Source organism: Cervus elaphus, chromosome 30 (assembly GCF_910594005.1).
Source record: "Cervus elaphus chromosome 30, mCerEla1.1, whole genome shotgun sequence".
Lineage (NCBI taxonomy): Eukaryota > Metazoa > Chordata > Mammalia > Artiodactyla > Cervidae > Cervus > Cervus elaphus.
This window is the reverse complement of record NC_057844.1, coordinates 52,077,514-52,102,778: the sequence shown is the minus strand read 5'-3', so window position 1 is coordinate 52,102,778 and position 25,265 is coordinate 52,077,514. Positions and strand designations below refer to the sequence as shown.

The following is a 25,265-nucleotide window of genomic DNA, read 5'->3' as shown; positions in this document are numbered from 1 at the left end:
TATATGGTCCCCCAAAGTTATTGTTGTACTAGCTTTGTTGTATTAGTTTGAGTCACTAGTTTATGTAAGATGTTACAAAGGTATACAAAGATGTTATTTGTAGTCATGCTTATAATGGCAAAAGCTGGAAAAAAAAGTTTCCATTCTTATTGACACATGCACTCATACACATTCTAATAACATTTACTTGGTTACATTGTACCAGGTACTGTGACCAATGATATTCACCTCTCTACTTATCTATACATTTTTATAACATTTAATATATTTACATATTAATATGTATATACATATATATTTACATATTTTTAAACATCCTCTCTGGATGCTTGCATTTCATTTTTCATCTGGATGCTCTTACGTAATATAGTGACAACCCAGTGTGTGTTGCTGAGAAGGAGAAATAAGCTTTTATTTCCAGCATTTCACATGATTATCTGAAACCCTTTTAGAGCTTCAGTTTGCTGAGTCTCCCACTCTGTCTCTCAGGATTTCCTCCCTGACTCAGAAGCTCTGGTGAGAGCCCTGGTCAGAAGCCCTCTTTTTATGGGTTTCCCTGGTGGCTCAGACATTAAAAGAATCTGCCTGCAATACAGGAGACCTCGGTTCAATCCCTGGGTCGGGAAGATCCCCTGGAGAAGGGAAAGGCTACCCACTCCAGTATTCTGGCCTGGAGAATTCCATGGACTATATGTCCATGGGGTCACAAAGAGTCGGATGCGACTGAGAAACTTTCACTTTCATATATATATAAAAGTGAAAGTGCTAGTGGCTTAGACAAGTACAACTCTTTGCGACCCCATGGACTGCAGCCTGCCAGTCTCCTCTGTCCATGGGATTTTCCAGGCAAGAATACTGGAGTGGGTAGCCATTCCCTTCTCCAGGGGATCTTCCCAACCCAGGGATCAAACCGAGGTCTCCCACATTGCAGGCAGATTCTTTACCAGCTAAGCCACAAGAGAAGCCCTTATATATAATATATATATGTATATGTATATATATGTATATGTATATATGTATATATATGTATATATATACACACACACACTTATATACATACATATATACACACATATATATGTATCAATGTCTATCTCTAAAATATAACATGAATCACTTTGCCAGTATTTATATGGGCTATGTGTATACTGACCCAAAAACTGGTGTTTAAGTATCTGATGGGAGGGTGAATCTCTCCTTATTCACAAACTACTTATTGTGTCCTTCTTGTAAGACTAAAACAAATTAAATAATCTAGATGTTTGTTGCCTGTAGCATCCTGGCGTAGCAGCGGTGTCAAAGTTGCATAGGAAGAGCTGAGTGTATTTATAGATGCTGTGAAGGTTTATGTGTTGCTAGTGATTGGTTGATTAGTTGGTTTGGCTTGGTTTGGATTAGCAGTGATATTTTTAAAAAACCTTGAATGCAAGTTGAAGTTAAAATTTCTGCAACTTCTCTTAACATCTCAAGAAGTTAAAAATGCTTGAGCAAATATCGAACTTATAAATTGTAACAAATTTACTCTCTTTGTGCTGTATTTACATGCATAACTGAGTTGATATATATAGTTAACATAAATATAGTAAATAATAGAAATAAGTTTCCTCTATGTGTAAGCAAATTGCATTTAGTATCTTCCCAGGTGGTCCTACTGGGAAAGAGCCAAAAGGTATGAGATGCAGTTTCAATCCCCAGGTCAGGAAGATTGCTGGAGAAGAAAATGGCAAACTGCTCCAGTATTCTTACCTGGAAAATTCCATGGACTTTTTTTTTTTTGCTGGTGGGCTACAGCCCATGGGGTTGCAAAGAGTTAGACACAACAGAGCTCTCACACGCACACACCGGGCATTTGAAAACAAATCTCCTTGTAAATTGATGACAGATATCTACATGGACATTATTTTGATAAGGATCCAAGTATAATCAGATGTCTAGTGGTGGTGGAGAGCTTTCTAAAAATTAAGCTGGTGACCTGTTTGGAGTGCCTCTAGATGGTTTTATTGTTAAGACTTTGGAGGCTACTGTTGGAGGCAAAGAGGCTGCCTTCGTATGTCTGAGAGGCAAAAACTACTGATCTTTAACATTTAGCTACTTCAGGTGGAATACATGTAACATTAAAATGCTGGTATGTCAAAATGGGAATTGCTTCACTGAACCCTCAAATGAGTTTTGAGTGAAATGACCTTGTAGTGACCTTGTCCGATAGGCTTTCCTGCTTGCGACACAATCAAAGCTATATTTCAATCAAAAGCACCTTTCTCACTTTCCAATCTTAGACTACTTCTAGCACTTAACAAGTCTGTGTATGATTAACTAGTTTCATAGTTAGAAGTAGAAGTGAACAGAACACCATCAAATTTAACTTTTGAAGTTATACTTCTCTGATTAATAAATGGAAGTTTATGTGTATATAGCAACACAAGAAGGTATCATGGAGTTGTTCTTATTGTTGTCATTGTTTTGTTGCTGACTCTTTTGCAACCCCCAGGACTGTAGGCTGCCAGGCTCCTCTGTCCATGGGATTTCCCAGGCAAGAATACTGGAGTGGGCTGCCATTTCCTTCTCCAGGGGATCTTCCCGACTCAGGGATTAAACCAGGGTGTCTTGCATTGGCAGGTGGATTCTTTACTGCTGATCCACCAGGGAAGCCCCCATCATTGAGTAAGCAAGTCTGATTTTGCCCAAGATAACAATACTGTTCACATGTTCAATTAAGTAACTGTGATATTTTAGTAATATCCGGAGATATGTTAGGGTTCACTGGCAGTTTAGCAGTAAAGAATCCGCCTGCTAATGCAGAAGATACAAGTTCGATCCCTGGGTCAGGAAGATCCTCTGGAGGTAGAAATGGCAATCCATGCCAGTATTCTTGCCTGGAGAATTCCGTGGACAGAGGAGCCTGGCGGGCTACAGTCGATGAGGTCGCAGAGTCAGATGCAACTGAGCACACAGAGATATGTTAGTAGAAGAAGCGTTTTGTACCCAGAACCAAACCTAGATACTTTAGAGATTCATTCATTTAAAGCAAAACAAACAAAAAAAAATTTAAGGATCACCATTAATCATATTTGAAGTAGTAATATTTTAAAAGTATTAATAAAGAGTAAGACTATTCATTTTGAATGACCTTGAATCAATCAATAAATATAACTAACACTTCAACACCCTATAATAGTCAACCACAGACAAATGCTGTTGACAGACCTACTCGTCTTTTTGTAACTGTCCAAATGAAAAAGAAAGGGGGATTTTTGTTCTTTTTTCTATATATATGAGGCTATTGGCCATCGCGGAATAAGAGGTCGACAGCAGATGTCAAATAACCCAGAAACTCAAGGCTTCCTAGTTCTGATTCACTGCTTCACATTTTGCCCATGGATGCCTGTGACAAAATGATTGGGAAGCCCTTGGCCGTGGACAATGGAAGGCTTCCCGGGGTTAACTCTATGATTCTTCTTGTGTTTGCCTTTGATCTGTCACTCGGTCACTTCATAAATCTAAGGTTCTTAAAATGTCAAGGCAATGTCTCTTTCAACATGGTAAGGCTTATCTATCAAAGGCTTTACATTTTTTCCTTTGCTCATTTTAAATGAATAGTTCAAGACTGAAGGTATTTCCATAGTTGTACAAGAGGATGATAGAGCCAAGACCATGTTGTTTTGAAGCCAGGGAGCCAGGGTCTTCATTCTCTAAAGAAAACCAAATAAGGTTTTCACCGTGTAGCTAATATGCAATGGTTGATGATTTTTAGAGAAACATGCCTAGTGCTAATAAACGATTAAATGCCTTCAAGGGTGTTGACAGATATAGCCTGAGCTGAAATGTGATTCTAGATATAATTTATGATGTGAAGCATTTTCTTTGAGGACTTTGCAAAGTTAAGAAGAGGTCGATTATGTCTGGAAGATAACTGAGTGTGGGTATATGGATGTACCTTAGCTGGCAAATTCTCTAATTTTAGACTTTTCTTTTTTTCTTTCCAATCCCTTTTAGAGATTTACTATTTCTCTTTCCTAAAAGATCCTCTGGAGAAAATGTAAAGAAATAAGAAAATGGCCAAAATGGGGTGGTAGAAGGAAGAGGGAATGAGGGTTGTTCTTGAGTCAGAAATTATTAGCAAGGATTTCCCTGGGAGTCCAGTGGTTAAGACTTTGTCTTCTAGTGCAGAGGGTATGGGTTCGATCCCTGGTCAGGGAGCTAAGATTTCACATTCCTCGCAGCCAAAAAACCAAAACATAAAACAGAAGCAATGTTGTAACAAATTCAATAAAGACTTTAAAAATGGTCCACATCATGAGAAGAAAGAAATATATCAGCAGAGTTGACTGAGGCATTTTGTCCCCAAGATTCCTTTCCAGACATATTCATGCCTTCTCACTCTTGTGTTTCTACTTCTCTCCTCCTTAGCTTCATTTTACTTTCCAGAAAGGAGTAACCCAGTTCTCTGGGTGTTTAGGTTCTATATGTCTCCTTCCCCCTCACACGGTGTTTTTAATTTATATTAAAGAGATTTTGACTTCCATAGTAATCAAATGTTTTCTAAGCACAGATTATTCCATAAACCATTCTCTGGATAGAATTAGGTTTAAGTAAGACATGAAATGACTTAATAAGATTTGTTGAATTTATTAAGTTTGAGAGTCACTTTCTGAACCGTGAGATCATCAGGTTATAATTCCTTAGTTTCTTCAGGTGTCACAGTGATCTTAGAAGATTCAGCTCAGAGAAGTGAAACTGACCATAAAGCTAGATTTGTGAATAGCATTTCTTAATGCTCTTAGCTGAATCTTTTCAACATATGTGACATGTCAATGAAAGCTTTTAAGCACAAATTGAAGATAAGTTTTCAGGTTCAGATAATAGAAGAGTAGCCAACCAGTTATTTATTGGCTTGTTACAGATGTGGAAATAAATTTCATTGTAACCCAAGAAGGGGTATATATTTAAGGTGAAGTTAATTTCCTCCTAAGACATATTCATTTTTTTATCTTTTTTTTTCTGTCACTTTGCTGCTCTTAGAGCTTTTGTTTCCAGAAACTTAACTCATTTTAATAGAGTCGTTCATCTATTTCAGCCAGTCCTAGGAATCTTTTCAGAACAGTGGAAAGCTCTTTGCTGAAGTGCACATAACAGATTCCTTGGGACAGGGTCTCTGTCTTACACAACTCCAGGGTGTGCTGTTCATACTGTAGTCTATTTAAATGGCACCTCTGGCCTATTCTTTAAGTGACTAAGTGCATTTTAATGGATGTAAGATGGAACTTGTAATTGATATTAGTCCCCAGGGCACAAGTACCATGTATACCAAGAAAATATTTTCTGTGCACTTGACCAGCAGCTTAAACTCTCACTGTATGTTTTTTTTTTTTTTAATTAAATTTATTTATTTTTAGTTGAAGGATAATTGCTTTACAATATTGTATTGGTACCCACCAAACATCAACATGAATCAGCCATAGGTATACCTATGTACCCTCCCTCTTGAACCTTCCTCCCACCTGCCTCCCCTTCCCACCCTTCTAGGTTGTCACAGAGCTCCAGTTTGAGTTAAAGAAAAAAAAAAAAAGAAAGGGAGATCAATCGGACATGGGAAATCCTTGAATGAGGGTGTCTTATCTTATTAAAACGCCAGTTCAAATGCAGAAAAACTCTTTATCTGCCACAGGAAACAGAGATAAAAGCAGAAGACTACACCCTTCCCCAAACTTGTGAAACACAACCACTCCATTATTTCCTTCTTTTGACTCTGACTGTAAAAATATTTCTATAATATCAGTCATTTGAAAGAAATGTTCACAGTTCATCACCAGATGGAACAGACAGCAGTCTGGCAAAGTAACCCTGGTTGTCACTTGTAATGTGTTGCTCACCCGCCTTCCTAAAAGCATCCCTGTGCTTTCCACATTCATCTCCACCACGTTTACAAATAACACACCTCATAGAATCCCAACAGATAGTGAGAAATAGTGGGTTCTGTTTTATACCAGTCATTTCCCTGACAGGTTTGAGAAGGAGAGAGAGAGGGGAGGGGAGGGATTTTGCTTTCCACTTTTTCCTGTCTGCTTGGCAAGCGGAACTCCCAGAGAAGAGCCAACGCCTCATTTCCAGAGACCCTGACTTTATGTGTCAAGAAGACTTGATCATCTGGAAGGGAGGAGGACCTGGACTAGACCGTACAAAATCAATCAATCCATAGTAAGCACAGTCATCTCAATTCTCAGAAGAATTGTTTCAAATATGGGAACTGAAAAGCTCATAACAAGTCTTAGTGCAAGATGTCTGTCTTATGATCAAATTCATTCATTCATCCATGAACTCATTCATTCACCATTAAGAGCCAACTCACTGGAAATGACCCTGATGCTGGGAAAGATTGAAGGCAGGAGGAGAAGGGGACGACAGAGGAGGAGGTGGTTGGGTGGCATCACTGACTCAATGGATGTCAGTTTGAGCAAACTCCAGGAGATGGTGAAGGAAAGGGAAGCCTGGCATGCTGTAGTCCATGGGACTAAAAATGTTGTCAAATATTCTGAAACTAAGAACCAGTGAAAGTTCAGTGTATCCTGTTAATTTTTTTGAAAAATAGAAAGGAGAAAGGTGATTATGGTTAATGAGACAATTGAACATTTGTTAGTGCAAGATGGTTAACTTTGGCATTTCCTGACCCTATGGGGCTAGATTCCATTGGGTATTAAGACTGGTATGTATTAATAGGATTTTCTCCGTTTAATTTCTCAAGAATGTAATTTTTAATTAAAAAGAGAATTGGAAAATATAAATTTCCCCAGTTGGAAAGATTTTGTAGGACTCATTTAGCAATACCTTTAAAGAAAAGACATTGATTTTCTGTTCACACTATTTATCCTTTTAGAAATTTTTTAAACTATGTAATGTAAAAATATGTATATACTATAATAGTATATAGTACATAGTATAAACTATGTACTATAAAAATAATTTAAAATATGATATGAAAATTTTTTGTATTCTGTTGCCTTTTTTCTTTCTCAAACAGGTGTTTCAACATAAAGTTATGAAATCATGGGCATCTTTGAGTAAAAACCTTATAGTCAGTATGACCATGACTATTTTCAATCTAGTGTTTATTTGTTTGTTTATTTGTGTTTATTTATACAAAAGAAATGTGCTAGCAAAGCAGTGGTAGCTTTAGGTGAAAGAGGCAAGCCTGAGAACCGGCTATCACTTGTCAAATGAACACTACATTGCTTCTAGGACCAACACTAACAAAAGCTCTTTCTCAAATGAGTCATCACCATTGCAAACCAGTGTCAGTAACGGGAATATTTTCTGACTGGCTCACATTTGAGAAATGGTAAGTAATATGTAGTCAAACTTAATTTTAAACAGGACCCAAACATTTAAGTTATGTGGCAGGGACCTAGAAACAATATTGATCCCTGACATTTTTTTTTTCAACCAGAGAGATTTGATTACATGCATGATTTGTCTTCAGTACTCAGATTTTGCCCGTAAGTTATCTAACTGAATGACAAAAACTGAAAATAAGAAATATGAATGTGTTATTGCTGGGTTTAAAGTTAGACTTGCTTCTTCTTGCAATAAAAGAGAATCAGTTTCCTCTACCAAAAGGAAAACTGAATTGTTGAACTTCAGATTATAGGCATTGGGTGTCATTATTTTTGTCAAGAAATAGTGAAATAATTTCCAAGAATTATTGAAACCTCTAAGAACATTCTTTCACCAAATTTTAAAGTGACGTCTTGGTTGAGATTGATTTTTTTCTTTTAATTCACAGCTTTTCCTCCACTCAGGGCAAGAGATTAATGTCTTTGCATTTTTAATAAGCTCCAAGCCCTAAATTGCCAAGACATTCTGGATGGAGGCCATTTAGACTGAGATGAGCATCAACAGTAGGCATGGTCTGTGTCACAGAAGATCAGGCTTCTCAATGTCTCCACAAAGCCTTCTGATGAGAGAAGCAGAGGTTGCCAAAGTCATCCTCTGACTACAAAATAATAGAAATGGGCACTCAATCCCCCACCTCTGTGGCCTCTCAGGACTGGCAGCGTTCATGTCTGAATTGAAATCATGAGGGGTTTTTTGGCAGTCTCTTTTCCTTTGGAAGGGTAGATTAGAAAATTGTAATCTGTCGGTTGTGATTAAGTCTCTGACTATCTCTGTGTTGAACTTAAAGAGAACTGCTACAATTTTCAGTTTGTGTTTCCCTGTCCCCTGTGATAACTTGGGTCAGAGGTTGGACTGCAGGCCTCCCAGTGGTATGAAGAACAATCATCCAATGTCTGGTCTGAGCCAAAAGCAATAATAACCTCAAAACAGAGCCTGGATTCAACGCAGAACTCATTTTCATTGGCCAGACATCTCTCCCTTCAGTGACCAGACACTCATTCATTTTGACTCATCCAATGACTGTACCTTGTGATACTCACATTTGCATATTTAGAGATTATTCAAGACAATAAAATACTTGAAACTATCTGAATTTTTGGACATTAGATGAATAAAATAGCTAGGGAGTTAACTATTAGTTACCTGAGTGAGCGTTGTGTGCAGGCTAAGTCAACTTTTAGCAGTTGTGTCCAACTCTTTGCAGCCCTATGGACTATAGCCCTCCAGGCTCCTCTGTCCATGGGATTCTCCAGGCAAGACTACTGGAGTGGGTTGCCATGCCCTCTTCCAAGGGATCTTCCTGACCCAGGGATAGAACCCACAATATCTTATGTCTCTTGCAATGGCAGGTGGGTCGTTTACCACAAGCGCCACGCAGGAAGCCTCACATAAGTGAGTGACCAAGGACAAATATATTCCCTGGTAGCTCAGTTGGTAAAGAATCCACCTGAAATACAGGAGACCCCGGTTCGACTCCTGGGTCAGGAAGATCCACTGGAGAAAGGATAAGCCACCCATTCCAGTATTCTTGGGTGACCCTGGTGGCTCAGCTGATAAAGAATCTACCTGCAATGTGGGAGACCTGGGTTCTCCTGACTCAGAGTCTCTCACGAGGGTCAAGTTATTGGTGGGGCTGCAGTCATGAGAAGGCTTGTCCAAGGCTGGGAACTTGGCAAATCAGTGCCAGCTGTTTTCAGGCGGCCTCAGTTCCTTGCCATGTTGCCTCTTCACAGGGACCCTTGAGTCTCCTCCTTGACACGGCAACTCCCTCAAAGCAATGATCCAAGAGCAAACAAGGAGGAAGCCATAATGCCGTCTATGAACTAGTCTCAGATTTCAGGCATCATCAGTCCCACCACATTCTATTTACTAAATGTGAATCATTAAGTCCTTCACTCCCTTTCACCTTCAAAGGGAGGGAAATGAGCTTCACATTTTGAAGGGAGGACTGTCAAAGAATTTGTGGGCATGTTTAATACTGGAGTGAGTTTCCATGCCCTTCTCCAGGGGATCTTCCCGATCCAGGGATTGAACACAAGTCTCCTGCATTACAGGTGGATTCTTTTACTGTCTGAGCCATCAGGGAAGCCCTAAAAAACCAACATAGCAAGTTAATAAACTTCTAAGTACCTCTAAGTCTTTTAACTATTAAAATGCAGACTATAGTATTTACCTTATAGGATTGCTTTGGGGATTCAATGATATACCATAGGTAAATGGCTTAGAATAGCACCTGCTGCTGCTGCTAAGTCACTTCAGCCGTGTCCGACTCTGTGTGACCTCATAGACGTCAGCCCACCAGGCTCCCCCGTCTCTGGGATTCTCCAGGCAAGAACACTGGAGTGGGTTGCCATTTCCTTCTCCAATGAGTGAAAGTGAAAATTGAAAGTGAAGCCACTCATTGTAAATGTTAGTTTTCTTTTTTCTTCCCCCTCTGATACATATAAAGACAGAATGATTAGAAAGACTATCACCTAGATGCAGTAGTTTATACCAAACTAGATCTGGAAGGATTCTTTCAACTGGTTGGAATCTTTTTATTATGTTTTCAAGGGTAATTGGCAAGTCTTCTAAAGTACCTTGAGCTTGTAGCTGGTTCAGATTTGCCAGATCCTGGGTCTTCTACATTTCTGTCAATGTCTTCACCATTCATATGATCAACCTCTTTGAGTTTTCTGACTCCTCACATCTTACATCCAACCTATCAACAAATCCTGCTAGCTCTGTTTTCAAAACATATCCCATCTATAATCCATTCCTTTCAGTTGCAAGGCGTCACAAGTTTCAGCCCATGATCTCTCATCAAATCTACTTTTCTTGACTATTTTGTCTATTTAGTCTATTCATAGTCTACCATACCACTTTCTAGTCTATCTTGAGCATCCAGAGTGATCTTTTTATGTTTTTAGAATGAGAGGGGTTTGGGGTTTTGTTTTTTTTTTTTTGATGTGAACCATTTTTTTTTTCAAAACTTTGTTGAATTTGTTATTATATTGCTTCTGTTATTTATGTTCTGGTCTTATTACCCATAGGCATGTGGAATCTTAGTTCCCTGACCAGGAATCAAACCTGCAACTTCTGCACTGAAAGGTGAAATCTTAACCACTGGATCACCAGGGAAGTCCCTGGAGTGATTTTTTTAACATAAATAGGATGATGCCATCTCCCTGTTTGAAATATTGCAATGGATTTCCTTAAAAAAAAAAAAATCATGCTCCTCCCTCTAACTACATCCAGACTGGTCTGGACCACTCCAGCCAGCCTTACGAGTCTTCTTTTCATCTCTTCCTCTCACTAGGCTTATTTTGACATCAGGTCCTTTGTATTTGCTCTTTCCTCTGCTTAGAATACAGTCTGCATGGCTTACTGTTTTATTTTAGTCAAATCCCTACTAAAGGTTGCCTCTTGTGAGAGAGACCTGACTGGTTGTACAGAGGTTAAGACTTTGCCTTCCAATGCAGTGGGTGCAGGTTGGTTCCCTGGTTGGGGAGCTAAAATCCCACATGCCTCATGGCCAAAAAAAAAAATCAAAGCATAAAGCAGAAGCAATATTGTAACAAATTCAATAAAGACTTTAAAAATGGTCCACATCAAAACTATCTTTAAAACAAGAAAGCACCCCAAATTTCATTACAATTTCTCAGTTCAGTTCAGTCGCTCATTCATGTCCGACTCTTTGTGACCCCATGAACGGCAGCATGCCAGGCCTCTCTGTCCATCACCAACTCCCGGAGCTTACCCAAGCTCATGTCCATTGAGTCAGTGATGCCATCCAACCTTCTCATCTGTCGTCCCCTTCTCCTCCTGCCCTCAATCTTTCCCAGCATCAGGGTCTTTTCCAATGAGTCAGCTCTTCGCATCAGCTGCCACAAATCCTGTGAACACCATATTAAGTATTTGTGTGTTCTTTCTCTGCCTCCCTCACTAGACTGTAAGCTCCATGAGAGCAGGGAGTTTGCCTTGTTCACTGATAGGCTCCCATACTCCATATAGTGTTGGCACATGGTGAGTATTGAATACATGTTTGTTGAATGAATAAGTGAATAAGCAGAGTTATGAACCAGCCCATGAATCCAGAGGTCACAAGTTAGAGGCTGGTCTGACGTATAAAATTATTTTGTTAACATGATGTTATTATCTGTTAGTGTTTTCGTTTTTATTTTTTCAAAAATATGAATTAGTTGACAATTTTTATAAATTGTGAGATTTTATATAAACATTTGGGGATAAAAATCAAGATATTTTGGTATTGGGGACTTCTTATCAATAATCACATCATGTTTATTAGCAGGGGTTCCTTTTAGATAGGATTTACCCCTAGACCCCTCTGCCCTCTATTATTTCCTGACACCAATGACTTTCTTGCTCCTGGCTGCCTTCTCTCTTGTGTGATCTGCCTGGCCTTGCAGGCTTTCCGACCCTAGAAAAAGCATATTTGCTGTAAGTCTGCCAACATTTGTCTACATGTCGGTGTAATTTTCATGTCTGTCTTAGAAATGAAATTGGTCTCATGCTGGAGCTCTGAGTCATATTCGTACTGAGACATACGTTTCAGCTTTGGGTGCCATTCTAGTTGCCAAACAGTTACCCAGCATGACAAACTCTACAAAGACATGTTACAAGTAAAAGAATGGAAAGACTTAATTATGTTTCAAACTAGTTGTCAACTTTGGAAGGTTATTCTTTAAGACATTAAAACACACATATGTAGATTTAAAACAGTTTCTTTTCAAACTGCGTAAACATCTGACCCAGATGTGTACCTAATGTGATTCATTTACATTGTGTGTGGGGCATAGCCAGTTGTCCTACAAAAGAAAATCATGCGTTTAACAAAAGATGGCTGCATAGTTAGTTTGAAATAGAAATGTATGCATAGTATGTATAGTTTGTATACTAAGTCATTTTGCTCACTGAATAACCAGTGCCTATGTATTTTAGGGACTTGAATACTTAAACATCTGCTGTGTGTCAGAAACTGTGCTAGGCAATTGCAGAAGTTGTGTTCTGTCTGATAGGCTAGGGGTTGCAGACAGCAAAAACTTAAAAAACAAACAAGTGTACTATATGATACACAATAGGAGTTAAAAAGTGCTGTAGGTGTAAAGTGGAATAGGCAGATGGAGATGGGGAGGCCTGACCATTTCCTATCCTTAACAGTGTGGTCATGGGAGGTCCTATTGAAAAGATGAGACTTGAGTAAGAACTGAAAGTAAAGGTTTTAGCCAAATGGATCTGTGGGGGAAAGCCTTCTGGGAGAAGGATGGACTCAAGTGAAGTCTTCAGGAAGAAGTGAGCCTTGTGTTGAACACGTGCCCAACAGTGGGCTGACTGACAGTGCAGTTGACCAGAGTGAAGAATGTGTACACGAACACACGCTCTGTTCTCCATAGGAGTCATCTGTGCTTAGTCGCTCAGTCATGTCCAGCTCTTTGTGACGCCCATGGACTGTAGCCCACCAGGCTCCTCTGTCCATGGGGATTCTCCAGGCAAGAATCCTGGAGTGGGTTGCCATGCCCTTCTCCAGGGGATCTTTCCAACACAGGGCTAGGGCCCAGGTCTCCTGCATTGTAGGCAGATTCGTTACTGTCTGAGGCATCAGGGAGGCCCAAGAATACTGGAGTGGGTAGCCTATCCCTCCTCCAGGAAATCTTCCCAACCCAGGAATCGAACCAGGATCTCCTGCATTGCAGGCAGATTCTTTACCAGCTGAGCTACTAGGGAAGCCCAGGGAGTCGTCGAGTCTCTCTAACTAAGGAACACTTTTCACCTGTTTTTGATTAATCTTTAGTTTGATTTGGCCACCAACTGAGCATTGGAGACTTCATAAGAGTACGAGAGGCATTTTCAGCACTACAGGCTCGATTTTTAAAAATTTTTTAAAACTGGAATATAACTGTTTTATAATGCTGTGTTAGTGTCTGCCATGCAATGAAGGAAATCAGCAATATGTAGACATATATCCTCTCTCGCTCGAGCCCCCCTCCCACTGCGCCCCATGCCACCCTGCTAGATCACCACAGAGCACTTATCTGGGCTCCTGGTGCTATATAGCAGCTTCCATTTTTGAAAGGAGAACTTGAGCAATTGGCCCCAGTTGGCCCTACAATAGAAGAGACCTGGACCCTAAACTCTTCTTCATGTGTAGCTCATTCTCCCGAATTGGCTGCCCTTTCATGATTGCCAGTCCTCTCTTGTTCCAAATATCTCACAAATGCAGGTGATTTTCAGAGGAGTCCATGAGAAAAAGAATAAGAACTGGAATTTGTTATTTTACTCCACAAGCTCATTCACCTCCACTAAGTAGCACATACAGTTCAAGAGCACCCTGTGTACATCTCCCTAACAGAGCTTGTGTCTCCTCAATGCAGCTGCTCGCCAAGGACTGGCCCTTTGGGGTTGAGATGTGTAAGCTGGTGCCTTTCATTCAGAAGGCCTCCGTGGGCATCACTGTGCTGAGTCTATGTGCTCTAAGTATTGACAGGTAAGAACATGTGTCTAAGCAACATATATCCTGACCACGATCCTAGTGGTTGCTACATTACTTAGAAAGTAAACTGTAATTCAATAAAAACCAGGCTCTCCCAGCTTGGCAATTGATTCTGTTTTGTTCTTCAGATATCGAGCTGTTGCTTCTTGGAGTCGGATCAAAGGAATCGGGGTTCCAAAATGGACAGCAGTAGAAATTGTTTTAATTTGGGTGGTCTCCGTGGTTCTGGCTGTCCCTGAGGCCGTGGGTTTTGATATAATTACCAGTGATCACATAGGAAATAATCTGAGAATCTGCTTGCTCCATCCCACTCAGAAAACAGCATTTATGCAGGTAAATTTTACTTTTCTTTCCCTTTTCTGCTCTTGTCTTATAAATGTTTACCTATTTTCCCCCAATCTCCTCTTCTTGGGAAATTATTGATTTATGACTGTCCTTGGCATAAATTAAAAGTATAGGTCCCAGGACCTCAGGGTTAACAGTGGGACTAGTGACCCATGCTGCAAGAAGCTAGGTCATTACTTCTCTAAGAATCCCCTGGTTCTCGGGAATACAGATAAGCCAAGTTGACATAGGAGAATTGATGGGAATTTATAGCTTTTCTACTCAAATTCACATAAGAACTGGCAGCTACAACATATTTTGCATTAAGCAACACAGCAGTCATTGGCGGGAGTGTGTGGTTAAAGGAATGATCAAGTAGAAGTCACCCTGGTATGGATAGACTGGTAGAAATCTACGTGACTTGATGAATCTTGGTATGAATGACAAGCCTGTCCTCTCTCTAAAATGAAAGCTGCCATTGCAAAGAACTTCATCTTGTCTTTATTTAAGAGTGTTTATTTAGGAAATGGGGGAAAATAGCAATGCGGGTCATCAGAAAATAGACCCTAAGTGAAAAAGGCTCTTCCCAACAGAAAGGGTGAGGAGGAGTTAATGCAAAGGGAGTGGGTCCAAATGTCACAAATAATTATTTTCTATTTTACATGTAAGTTTATATGAGACTTTAGGTATATGTGTATAGATCATGATAAACAAAAGACGAAAGAGGGGCCTTAATGGGAAACTGAAAATGAAACTGCTGTTTCCTTGTTTCTTATTAGTTACAATGGGAAAAGTACTGCATGGGGGTGCACCAAGTCACAGTCATGTCCCACTCTTGGCGACCCCATGGAGCATACTCCACCAGGCTCCTCTGTCCACGGGATTCTCCAGGCAAGAATACTGGAGTGGGTTGCTGTACCCTCCTCCAGGAGATCTTCCTGACCCAGGGATCAAACCCCCATCTCTTATGTCTCTTGCATTGGCAGGCGGGTTCCTTACCATAAGCACTACCTGGGAAGCCCAAAGTACTGCATAGATTCCATAACTTCTGTTACAACAGACATATCTGGAACAACAATCTTTAAAAGGAAAAGGAAAAAAGAACAGAGAAAGAGTACGAGAGAAGTCATTTTATAAGCAATTTTGATTTTTAGTTGATAGTTTAGATGCATACATCCCTGAGCTAAATGATTACTATAGACCTCTTCCTACCTGCTTTCCCCAGAAACAAACTTGTTAAAGTGTGAGAAATTCCCCAAAACACTAGAATATCTTTACACATCCAGACGTGTTATTTCACAGAAAGAATTCCTTTCACTTGTGTGAAGACAAAAATATTTGAGTTATCAAGTATTTAAAATTTTGCCCAATTGCTTACATTTTTATATTTAATTATAGCACACTGCCTTAGAGAATTGAAACGCCTTTCAGGAAAAGTTTGTTTCACTTAATTTTTTGTTCAGCAGACTAAAAATTCTACATAGTAGAATAAAGATTCTACTGAAAGATTCTACATAGTATTTATAAAATGGATCTACTTTAGAAGTTTATTCCTGATGAGCATTTTTTAATATTTGATATGTAAGATTTTCTTACAGAGAAATATTAACTATAACATCCTTTCTTCCCCATAGTTTTATAAGACAGCTAAAGACTGGTGGCTATTTAGTTTCTATTTCTGCCTGCCATTGGCCATCACTGCATTGTTTTATACCCTGATGACTTGTGAAATGTTGAGAAAGAAGAGTGGTATGCAAATTGCTTTAAATGATCACTTAAAGCAGGTAAGGAAATAGAAATATTTGCTGATTCATGGTTACATTTCCAATTATGAATATGAAAATTATTGTGGTGATAATAAACTAAAAGTATCATATACTAGAGCATTATTCCTTTTTCTTAGTCTCATATTCTTAATATGTTTTATATTATCTATCTGGAGATATCCTACATAATCTAAAGGAATGTAAAAAGAGCCATCACTTTCTTAGATAAACCGTTTTTTATTGGAGTATAACTGGTTTACAGTGTTGTGGTAGTCTCTGCTATGAATCAGCTATATGTATACATATATCCCCTCCCTCTTGGACCCCCCTCTCACCACCACCCCATCCCACTCAGCTAGGTCATCACAGAGCACCGATCTTAGCTCCCTGTGTTGTCCTGCAGGTTCCCACTATCCATTTACACATGGTAGTATATTTATGTCAAACCTAATCTCACAGCTCATCCTACCCTCCTCTCCCCCGCATGGTGTCCGCACATCCTTTCTCTATGTCTGTGTCTCTATTCCTGCCCTGCAAATAGGTTCATCTGTACCATTTTTTCTAGATTCCACATATAAGCCATTACTTTTTAAAGATGAATCTCTAGGATGAGAGGAAGGGCTGGCTAGTTAGGGGGTGTGACATGGACATGTACACAACTGCTATATTTAAAATGAATAACCAACAAGGACCTACTATATTAGCACATGGAATTCTAAATGTTGCGTGGCAGCCTGGATGGGAGGGGAGTTTGAGGGCAAAGGGATATATGTATATGTACGGCTGAGTCCCTTTGCTGTTCACTTGAAACTATCACAACATTGTTTATTGGCTATACTCCAACACAAAATGAAAAGTTTAAAGAAAAAGATGAATCTTAGTCATTTAGGTTCTAATTCACAGTAACTATTCAGTTTAAAACTCTGTCTCCTGAATTTTTACAAATGCCACTGACTTTTTGTGAACAGTATTAAACATTTTGTTTGGAAAGAGAGAATGCTGTGATTATAATGAGCCATCCATTACAGAGTCTGACTGCGGTTTTATTTCAGAGACGGGAAGTGGCCAAAACAGTATTTTGCCTGGTCCTTGTCTTTGCTCTGTGTTGGCTTCCTCTTCATCTTAGCAGGATTTTGAAGCTCACTCTTTATGATCAGCATGATCCCCGTAGATGTGAATTTTTGAGGTAAGTAAGGTAAAATAGAAATAGTTGTGTAAATAAATGCCATTCAGAAGGTTTTCCATTGATTACTTTCATTGGCAGGAAGAGAGAGTACCATTTTTCTAATCCTAAGGGAGCGATTTAAGATGCCCGCCAACTTTTTTTTTTTTTTTTTACCTTTACTTCTATTTCCAACGGAGAAGTAAGGGGCACTTTGGAACACTGAGAATGGACAGCCAGGGCTGTCCAAGTGAGTGAGTGGCATGATTGAAAATACCAGATCTGGTTCTCCATTGCACTTTGTAAATCCTTTCTTTTTTAGACAGCCTGAGCACTTACAAAATAGATTTCATCTTAAGGCAGAGAATTGAGCATGGGAGTGGGAATGGGGGTTAAGGATATGACAGGGGCAGAGAATAAGAGAAAGAGACAGAGGCAAAGAGAAAGAGAGAGAGACAGAGAGAGATCAAAATCAGCAAAGACTAGTGATAAAGTCAAAATAATTATAAATGGGTAATTTTTTAATTTATAAAACACAAATGTCTGTAAAGCATATGTGCTCAAAGCATATAAATAAATTTTTGTATTATTTTTGCAGCTTTTTGTTGGTATTGGACTACATTGGCATCAACATGGCCTCCCTGAATTCCTGTATTAACCCAATAGCTCTGTATTTGGTGAGCAAAAGATTCAAAAACTGCTTTAAGGTAAGAGAGTATTCAAAAATCAAAAACCCTTTTAATATGGTATCAAATATAACCCTTTCAAACTATTAATATTTCTATCCAGAGTGATCTAGTCAATTGTTTTATAGTTTTCCCTTGTATTACATGATAGATGATTCTTTAAATATAAATTTTGCTCTTAAATCACTATAATCTATTTCTCCCTACAAATCCCAGTCAACCATTCACTACTGCCTCAACCAATCAGTTTTACTCATAGAATTACTCAGAAAATGAGTAAAAAATTACATGCATTGATATCTGAATGCTATCACATGATAAAATAAGAGCTACACATGAATTAAATGCACTATTCCCCTTTTTGGAAGATTTTGGACTAGGTAGCACAGTGCTAATTATAACTAGGTTAGTCTCCTTTTCATACACAGGTGAGAATTACAAGTCAAACAAAGCAACGTAATTCAAGTTCTACCTTCACTTTTCTGCCTTCATTTGATAGCAGTGTTCCTTGATATAGAATACATGAAATTATTCCTCATTTGGCTGCTTCCATTTGTGTGTAACATCTACCCATTCATTCACTCCTTCAGTTACCTAATACGGAATAAAATATTCCTTCCCTTATATCCACTTGTTCCTAGTGTAACCAAACCCAGGTTGGCTGCTTGTTGTTCATACACCAATAATTCCAGAGGAAAGTGTTAATAAAGAAGAAAAATGCTTTCATCAGAAAAGCCAGCAATCTAGGGAGATGGTGGACTCAGAGACTAACTCCAAAGATTCTATTCAGTCATGACAAATTTTAAAGGGAAAGATGGAGGGAGAAGAATCTCAGTGACTCATCCAGGCAGAAGGTTGGGTTCTACCTCTCCATGGAAGGCAGACTGTCTGGCTCTCTCTTCAGATGTTTTCTTGCCAGTGATCTGCTTGCAGGATTCCTTGGGGGGACTGCTACAGGTACAGACCTAGTCCTACTTCTTTTTATCTAGGAAAAGCATCAACAGGTTAGACAAGGCATCTTGTGCACTCAGTTGAGCATTAAGTCAGGAGTTAGTTTCAATTGCTTAGTGATCAAATCCCTAGGGGTGTGTTACTCGCTCAGTCATGTCCAGCTCTTTGAGACCCCATGGTCTGTAGCCCCCCAGGCTCCTCTGTCCATGGAATTCTCCAAGCAAGAATACTGGAGTGGGTTGCCATTACCTTCTCCAGGGGATTTTCCCAACCCAGGGATTGAACCTCAGTCTTCTGCATTGCAGGCAGATTCTTTATCCTCTGAGCCACCAGAGAAGCCTATAATTAGGTTCTTTTAAGGTTAGAAGTCAACAGAAATAGGCAACCAGGAAAGGGACAAAGGAGCTGCTTTCAGTTCACCACTGTAAACCGCCATTCCATTTCTATGGGATTAGGGGGGAAGTTCTAGGGCACCATATTCTCAGAGTGGAAGACATCAACATGGGTCTGTAGCATCTCTGCTGACAATTTTAGTTGTGTACTTAAATATATGGGCAGAACAAGCTACAATTATTTTGATGCCCACAAAGTAACAGATCATTATGTACGTATGGGTATGGTAATATTTCCACTTGCATAGGAAAAAAGCTTTGAGTTATATATTTATCAAATATTAAGAGTATTTCTCAAGTAACCAAGAGTAAGTATCCAAGAATTGTCTATTTCATTTTAATTAAAAGATGAAGAAGTTTAATTATATACATTTTTCTTCGGGTGTAGCTTCTAGTTTAAAAAATTATGATATACTGCTTCTGTAGTTATATGTTTTTAAGGGGAAAATAAAAGGGCATGGCAAGAAAGTGGCCCAGGAATTGCTGTTCCTGCAGAGAAAGCCAGAATTCTGATGAGCAGGGAGGGTTGTGATAGTGTAACTTGATGTAAACTTGTAACGAAGTAACTCTGTTTTGTGCAGTCATGTTTATGCTGCTGGTGCCAATCATTTGAAGAAAAACAGTCCTTGGAGGAAAAGCAGTCGTGCTTAAAGTTCAAAGCTAACGATCACGGATATGACAACTTCCGTTCCAGTAATAAATACAGCTCATCTTGAAAGAAGGAATATTCATTTTCTTTATTTTGGACAGAAATCATTCAAACAAAGGGGTGTCTGCCAAAGTGAAACAAAACAACGTGTGTGTTTGCACAAAACAATGCACAAATGTAAGAATGATTATTTTCTTCACACTCAAGAGTTCCACATGACGTTTGATAAGCTGTTTACAGCTTGAGAAGACAAGCAGTGAGAATTAAGAAAGCCTCATTGTGAAAGCACTTAATTCTTTACAGTTAGCACTTCACTATATTATAGCTCTTCAGAACTTCTGGTCTATTCATACACCACTTACATTTAACTTGAGTTCACTCAGAATTCCTGTGAAAGATGTTTATTTTTGTAAATCAAGATTAATCTGATGTAAAGGAAAAATGTGTCACTGCAAAACAGAATTTTTAGATGAAATTTAAATTACTCAATTTAAAATTTTAAAAATCTTTTAAAGTCTCATATCATTGGTGGGACTATATTTGGAAACAACACGTGAAAATAGTTCAGCTGGTGGATTTTTGACATTAGAGACATATTTAAATGATCAGGAGGGAGAATCAGAGAGACTGAGGTTTTTGAAAATCATGCAACTTTACATTCAGATAAGATCAAATGTCACAAATGGACAGAGAGAGAAGTTTTGGAATGCCATCCCAAGACACTGCTTTGAAATCGCCTATTCGTGTACTTGGCAAAGAAAGGACTACCTACAATTTTTTTGAGGATTATTAAATCATTCTTCTTTTACCACTGTAGTTTAAATGCTGTACGTTTAGTTTTGTCATCTGTAAATACTTAGCTACAATACACAACATGTAGATGTTAAACAGAGGGCAGGCCCCGGTGTTCATACCTTCACAATGGAGAGATGCCAGTAACCCCATCATGGACGGAATGTGAGCTGCCTGGAGCATTGACCATATGGTAAAGGAGACAGCAACATCTTCTCTGCAATTAAGACGGTATCTGGCATATGTATCATGTGATAGTTACAATACTGTCTCTAAGATCATAGCTATTACAGTCAGTGTAACAGTCACCTTTAAAGCTTATTACTAATTTTTATATTATTTTTGTAAATAACTAATAGAAAAGAGTTCTGGATGCGGTGCTTTCCTGTCACAGGCAAAACTGCCACATGAGACTGTTAAGAATCTTTTAACTTTGTGCATTCTTGCCGAATTCTTTCATCTCCCCAGCAAAGTGCCTTAGGTTAACTCAGATGAGATGTGTGTGAAAGTATGTACGAGAGAAAAACGGAAGACAGAGGAAATGAGATGGGGCGGGAGGAGACCCAAGGGGACAGATTCCCATTCTTAGCCTGATGTTCGTCATTGCCCTTTACATCAATGCAAAAGGTCCTGATTCTGTTCCAGCAAAACACAGTGCAATGTTCTCAGAGTGGCTTCAGGAATAAATTGGGCCCAAGAGCTTTAACTCTGTCTTAAAATATAACAGAGTTTCTGATTTTTTTTTTTTTTTTTTTTTGGTAACCCAGAACCACATGTTGGGAATAAATGAGCAACGCTGCTTTCCAGCACCTAATGTGATGATACCAAAAACCCAACAATGCCAGGAAGGAAAGACAAGTCATGGATTCATATGCCACATGGAATTTATTTACACATCACAGTCTCGTTTATTAATGTCTTCCCAATCACATTTTCAGATCCTTGTCATGACAAAAGACATTTCAAACTTCGGATCTTAAATTAACTTGGGGTCACTACTGTTTTCAGTTTGTTAATGGATTTTTTTATTCCTATTTAAATTTGAGCTCATTTTGTGACCATTTCATTTTGTTTCTTCCTCATTTACATTATAATGCCCTTTCTCTGTGTCAGAATCATGGGCTGTGAACATCTTGCCAAATTTTAAACTGCACACAGAAAGTATATGCATGCATTATTTATAATGAACTCATGTTCAGTAGCTTTTCTAAAAATGGTTGATTCAAAATTTGAACAGACTGACAAAGGTCGGTAAGAAACAAACATGATTTCTCAGCATAAATAAAATCAATATGGGGAAAGGGGCTACCATTTGATTTTCAAACATATTTTCTAGTATTAAGAACTGCATAATATAACAATGGACAAAAGTAGTGTTAACATGGTTATAGAGCTTAAAAGACTTATGACACTTTTAGATTTTCTCTTTTATATTTGCTAATATGGGTGTGCATTAATATTGATAGCTTACAATATATGGCCAGAGGAATACAGTTTATAACAAAGCATGAGTATGCTGTAACTAACTTTATGAAATTGTAATATAACCATGTGAAATAATTATATATTTTGTTTCTCTGAGGTCACTTAAAGTGGCAACTACTATAGTTGCTAATTCTTTATGATGTAAACAAAATCAATAAAAATTTAAATTGTTTTTGGAAAAAAAGTTTATTTTTTCAATGCGCAAGCAATAATTTATTAAACACTAATTTAGTATTAAAGTTTAAAGGAAATATAAATGTCATGAATGGACATTACTTATGTTAAACACACAACCATCAAGAAAACATGAAAGTTCTTAAATTAAAATGCCAAGTTTCTGTTAATGGTTTATTGTTGCGAGTAACCAGATACATATATACATTCAATTTTCTGAGGTTATCTGATTGATAATTGCCAATGGCGCCTTATGTCTTTCCATCTTTGGTTTCTTGCCTGGGTAGCATTTCATTGTCTAAATTATTACTGTACCATAGATGAAAGGTGAAAGGCTGAAATGAGATTTTGGAATCACTCATTTCATTTCACAAGCTCCTTTTGAGTATTTACTAAGTGAAAGATGCAATGAAATTAAGAAAATAAGAGGTCGGTTGTTACTTGATAGGAGATAGAAATGACAGCAAAAATTAGTACAAGACAAAATGAAGTGACCACTAAATAACTGTGTTTTGCAGCTTTCATGGTTCACATGCCTCTATCTCTTAATATACAATCTCTTTCTTTCCCTGATAAAAATAATCAAGAATTTGCATTTACCCTTTTACCAAATAATTATCTTAAACTCAGCCTAGTATTCCAGAGGTTTGTATGAGTTATTCCACACCTTTTCTGAATGTCAAGTTGCCTAATCTGAGCTGGGCATTATGAGAAATGCTTGTGTGCTAAGTCACTTCAGTCACATTTGACTCTTTGTGACCCCATGGACTGCAGCCTGCTAGACTCCTCTGTCCATGAGATTCTCCAGGCAAAGATACTGGAGTGAGTTGCCATGTCCTCCTCCAAGGGATCTTCCCAACCCAGGGGTAGAACCCACATCCATCTCTTATGTCTCCTGCATTGTCAGGTGGGTTCTTTGCCACTGGCGCCATCTGGGAAGCCCCCATCTATTTTGAGATATAGATGTTCTGAATTCAGCAGCTATGTGAGAAGTACAAAAAGCAAAACCCAGGCAGAATCCTCTCTAAGGATTCAACAAAAAGCCTACCTTCTCTTCAACTATATTAGTTATCAAGTCACAATAATAATAATAATGCCCACATGATTCATGATAGTCAATGTAGGCAAAACAAATACAATTTAGGTTCTTGAAAGAAAACCAAAAGATGTGGCAGCACTAAGATGGAAATGTCTAGAAATCCAAACAGTTCAGAGGCCAAACTCATGAAGAATAATGTACCTGGCTGGACTGACTTGCTTTCAGTCATTAGTCAGCCACAGAAGTGACAACATTAAATAATCAACAGGCCGAATGTGTATACCCAAATCAGAAAATCCCACTGAACACTTCCAGAATGTAAGGCTCACCAGCCCAGGGAATAACTCCATCATGGTAGGAAGGCAGCATGTGTAATGGAAAAAATTCCAGATATAAAAAAATAAAAGTGATACTCTTGATTGTTTTGGCACTTCAGTTGATCTCAAACAAGTCAGTTAACATCTCAGAGTTCCGGTTGAATTATCTATAAAACATAGATAGTAACACTCCCAGTCTAACCTTTATATCAAATCAACACATTTATAGCATTGTGTTATTCTGTCGCTAAGTGGTATCAAACTCTTTGTGACCTCATGAACTGCAGCATGCCAGACTTCCCTGTTCTTCACTATCTCTCGGAGTTTGCTCAAACTCATGTCCAGTGAGTCAGTAATGCCATCCAACCATCTCATCCTCTGTCATCCCCTTCTCCTCTTGCCCTCAATCTTTCCCAGCATCAGGGTCTTTTCCAATGAGTTGGCTCTTTGCATCAGGTTCAGCATCAGTCCTTCTAATGAATATTGAGTTGATTTCCTTAGGGATTGACTGATTAATCTCCTTGCTGTCCAAGGGACTCTGAAGAGTCTTCTCCAGCACCAGTTTGAAAGCATCAATCTTAATATGTAATTTTAATGTACCGTCTAAAACATCAGTTCAGTTCAGTTCAGTCACTCAGTCATGTCCGACTCTTTGCGACACCATGAATCGCAGCACACCAGGCCTCCCTGTCCATCACCAACTCCCAGAGTTTACTCAAACTCATGTCCATCGAGTCGGTGATGCCATCCAGCCATCTCATCCTCTGTCGTCCCGTTCTCCTCCTGCCCTCAATCCCTCCCAGCATCAGGGTCTTTTCCAATGAGTCAACTCTTCGCATGAGGTGGCCAAAGTATTGGAGTTTCAGCTTCAGCATCAGTCCTTCCAATGAACACCCAGGACTGATCTCCTTTAGGATGGACTGGTTGGATCTCCTTGCAGTCGAAGGGATTCTCAAGAATCTTCTCCAACACCACAGTTCAAAAGCATCAATATTTCAGCACTCAGCTTTCTTCACAGTCCAACCCTCACATCCATACATGACGACTGGATATAGGTATATTCAAATGCAGAAGACATAGTCTCTGTCCTTCAGAAATTCACACTCTAATGGGAAAAGTAGACAAATAAACAAATTAAAGCAGCTAATATGTTATAGGTTCTAGAATATGGATACATACACAGTAAGAATAGACAGTTCAGGGAAACTCATCAGAGCAGTTGGACTTGAATTGAACCTTAAAGGAAGTTTACCCAACAGACCAGGAGATAATGACATTACTGGCAAAGTGACTCTCTAATGGAGAAAAAGAGGATGAACCAGTATGGCCAGTTCAAGAAAAGGGCTGACCCACAGCATGTTGAAGGATGAGTTATGAGAGGTGGAGCTGGAGAGATTACAGGTCATGCAGGACCTGTGCTCCATGTAGAGGGGTTTGCCCTTTCCCAAGGCTGAAAGTGAAAGTGTTAGTCACTCAATCATGTCTGACTCTTTGCGACCCTGTGGACTGTAGCCCATCAGGCTCCTCTGTCCATAGGATTCTCCAGGCAAGAGTTCTGGAGTGGTTTGCCATGCCCTTCTCCAAGGGATCTTCCTGGCCCAGGGATCAAACTCAGGTCTCTTGCATTGCAGGCAGATTCTTTACCATCT

At 39.0% G+C, this 25,265-nt stretch overlaps 1 protein-coding gene across 1 annotated transcript in view; it reads left to right on the top strand.

Annotated features, from left to right (window-relative positions):
• The window catches only part of EDNRB (endothelin receptor type B), a 28,458-nt gene extending 6,188 nt beyond the window's left edge, over window positions 1-22,270 (top strand). Inside the window, exons 3-8 of the mRNA XM_043892253.1 lie at window positions 13,761-13,873; window positions 14,008-14,212; window positions 15,838-15,987; window positions 17,022-17,155; window positions 17,730-17,838; window positions 19,742-22,270. Coding sequence (XP_043748188.1) covers window positions 13,761-13,873; window positions 14,008-14,212; window positions 15,838-15,987; window positions 17,022-17,155; window positions 17,730-17,838; window positions 19,742-19,876 — 846 coding nt within the window. The 3' untranslated portion in view covers window positions 19,877-22,270. The remainder of the gene's footprint in view (window positions 1-13,760; window positions 13,874-14,007; window positions 14,213-15,837; window positions 15,988-17,021; window positions 17,156-17,729; window positions 17,839-19,741) is intronic.
• Window positions 22,271-25,265: the final 2,995 nt, after the last annotated feature.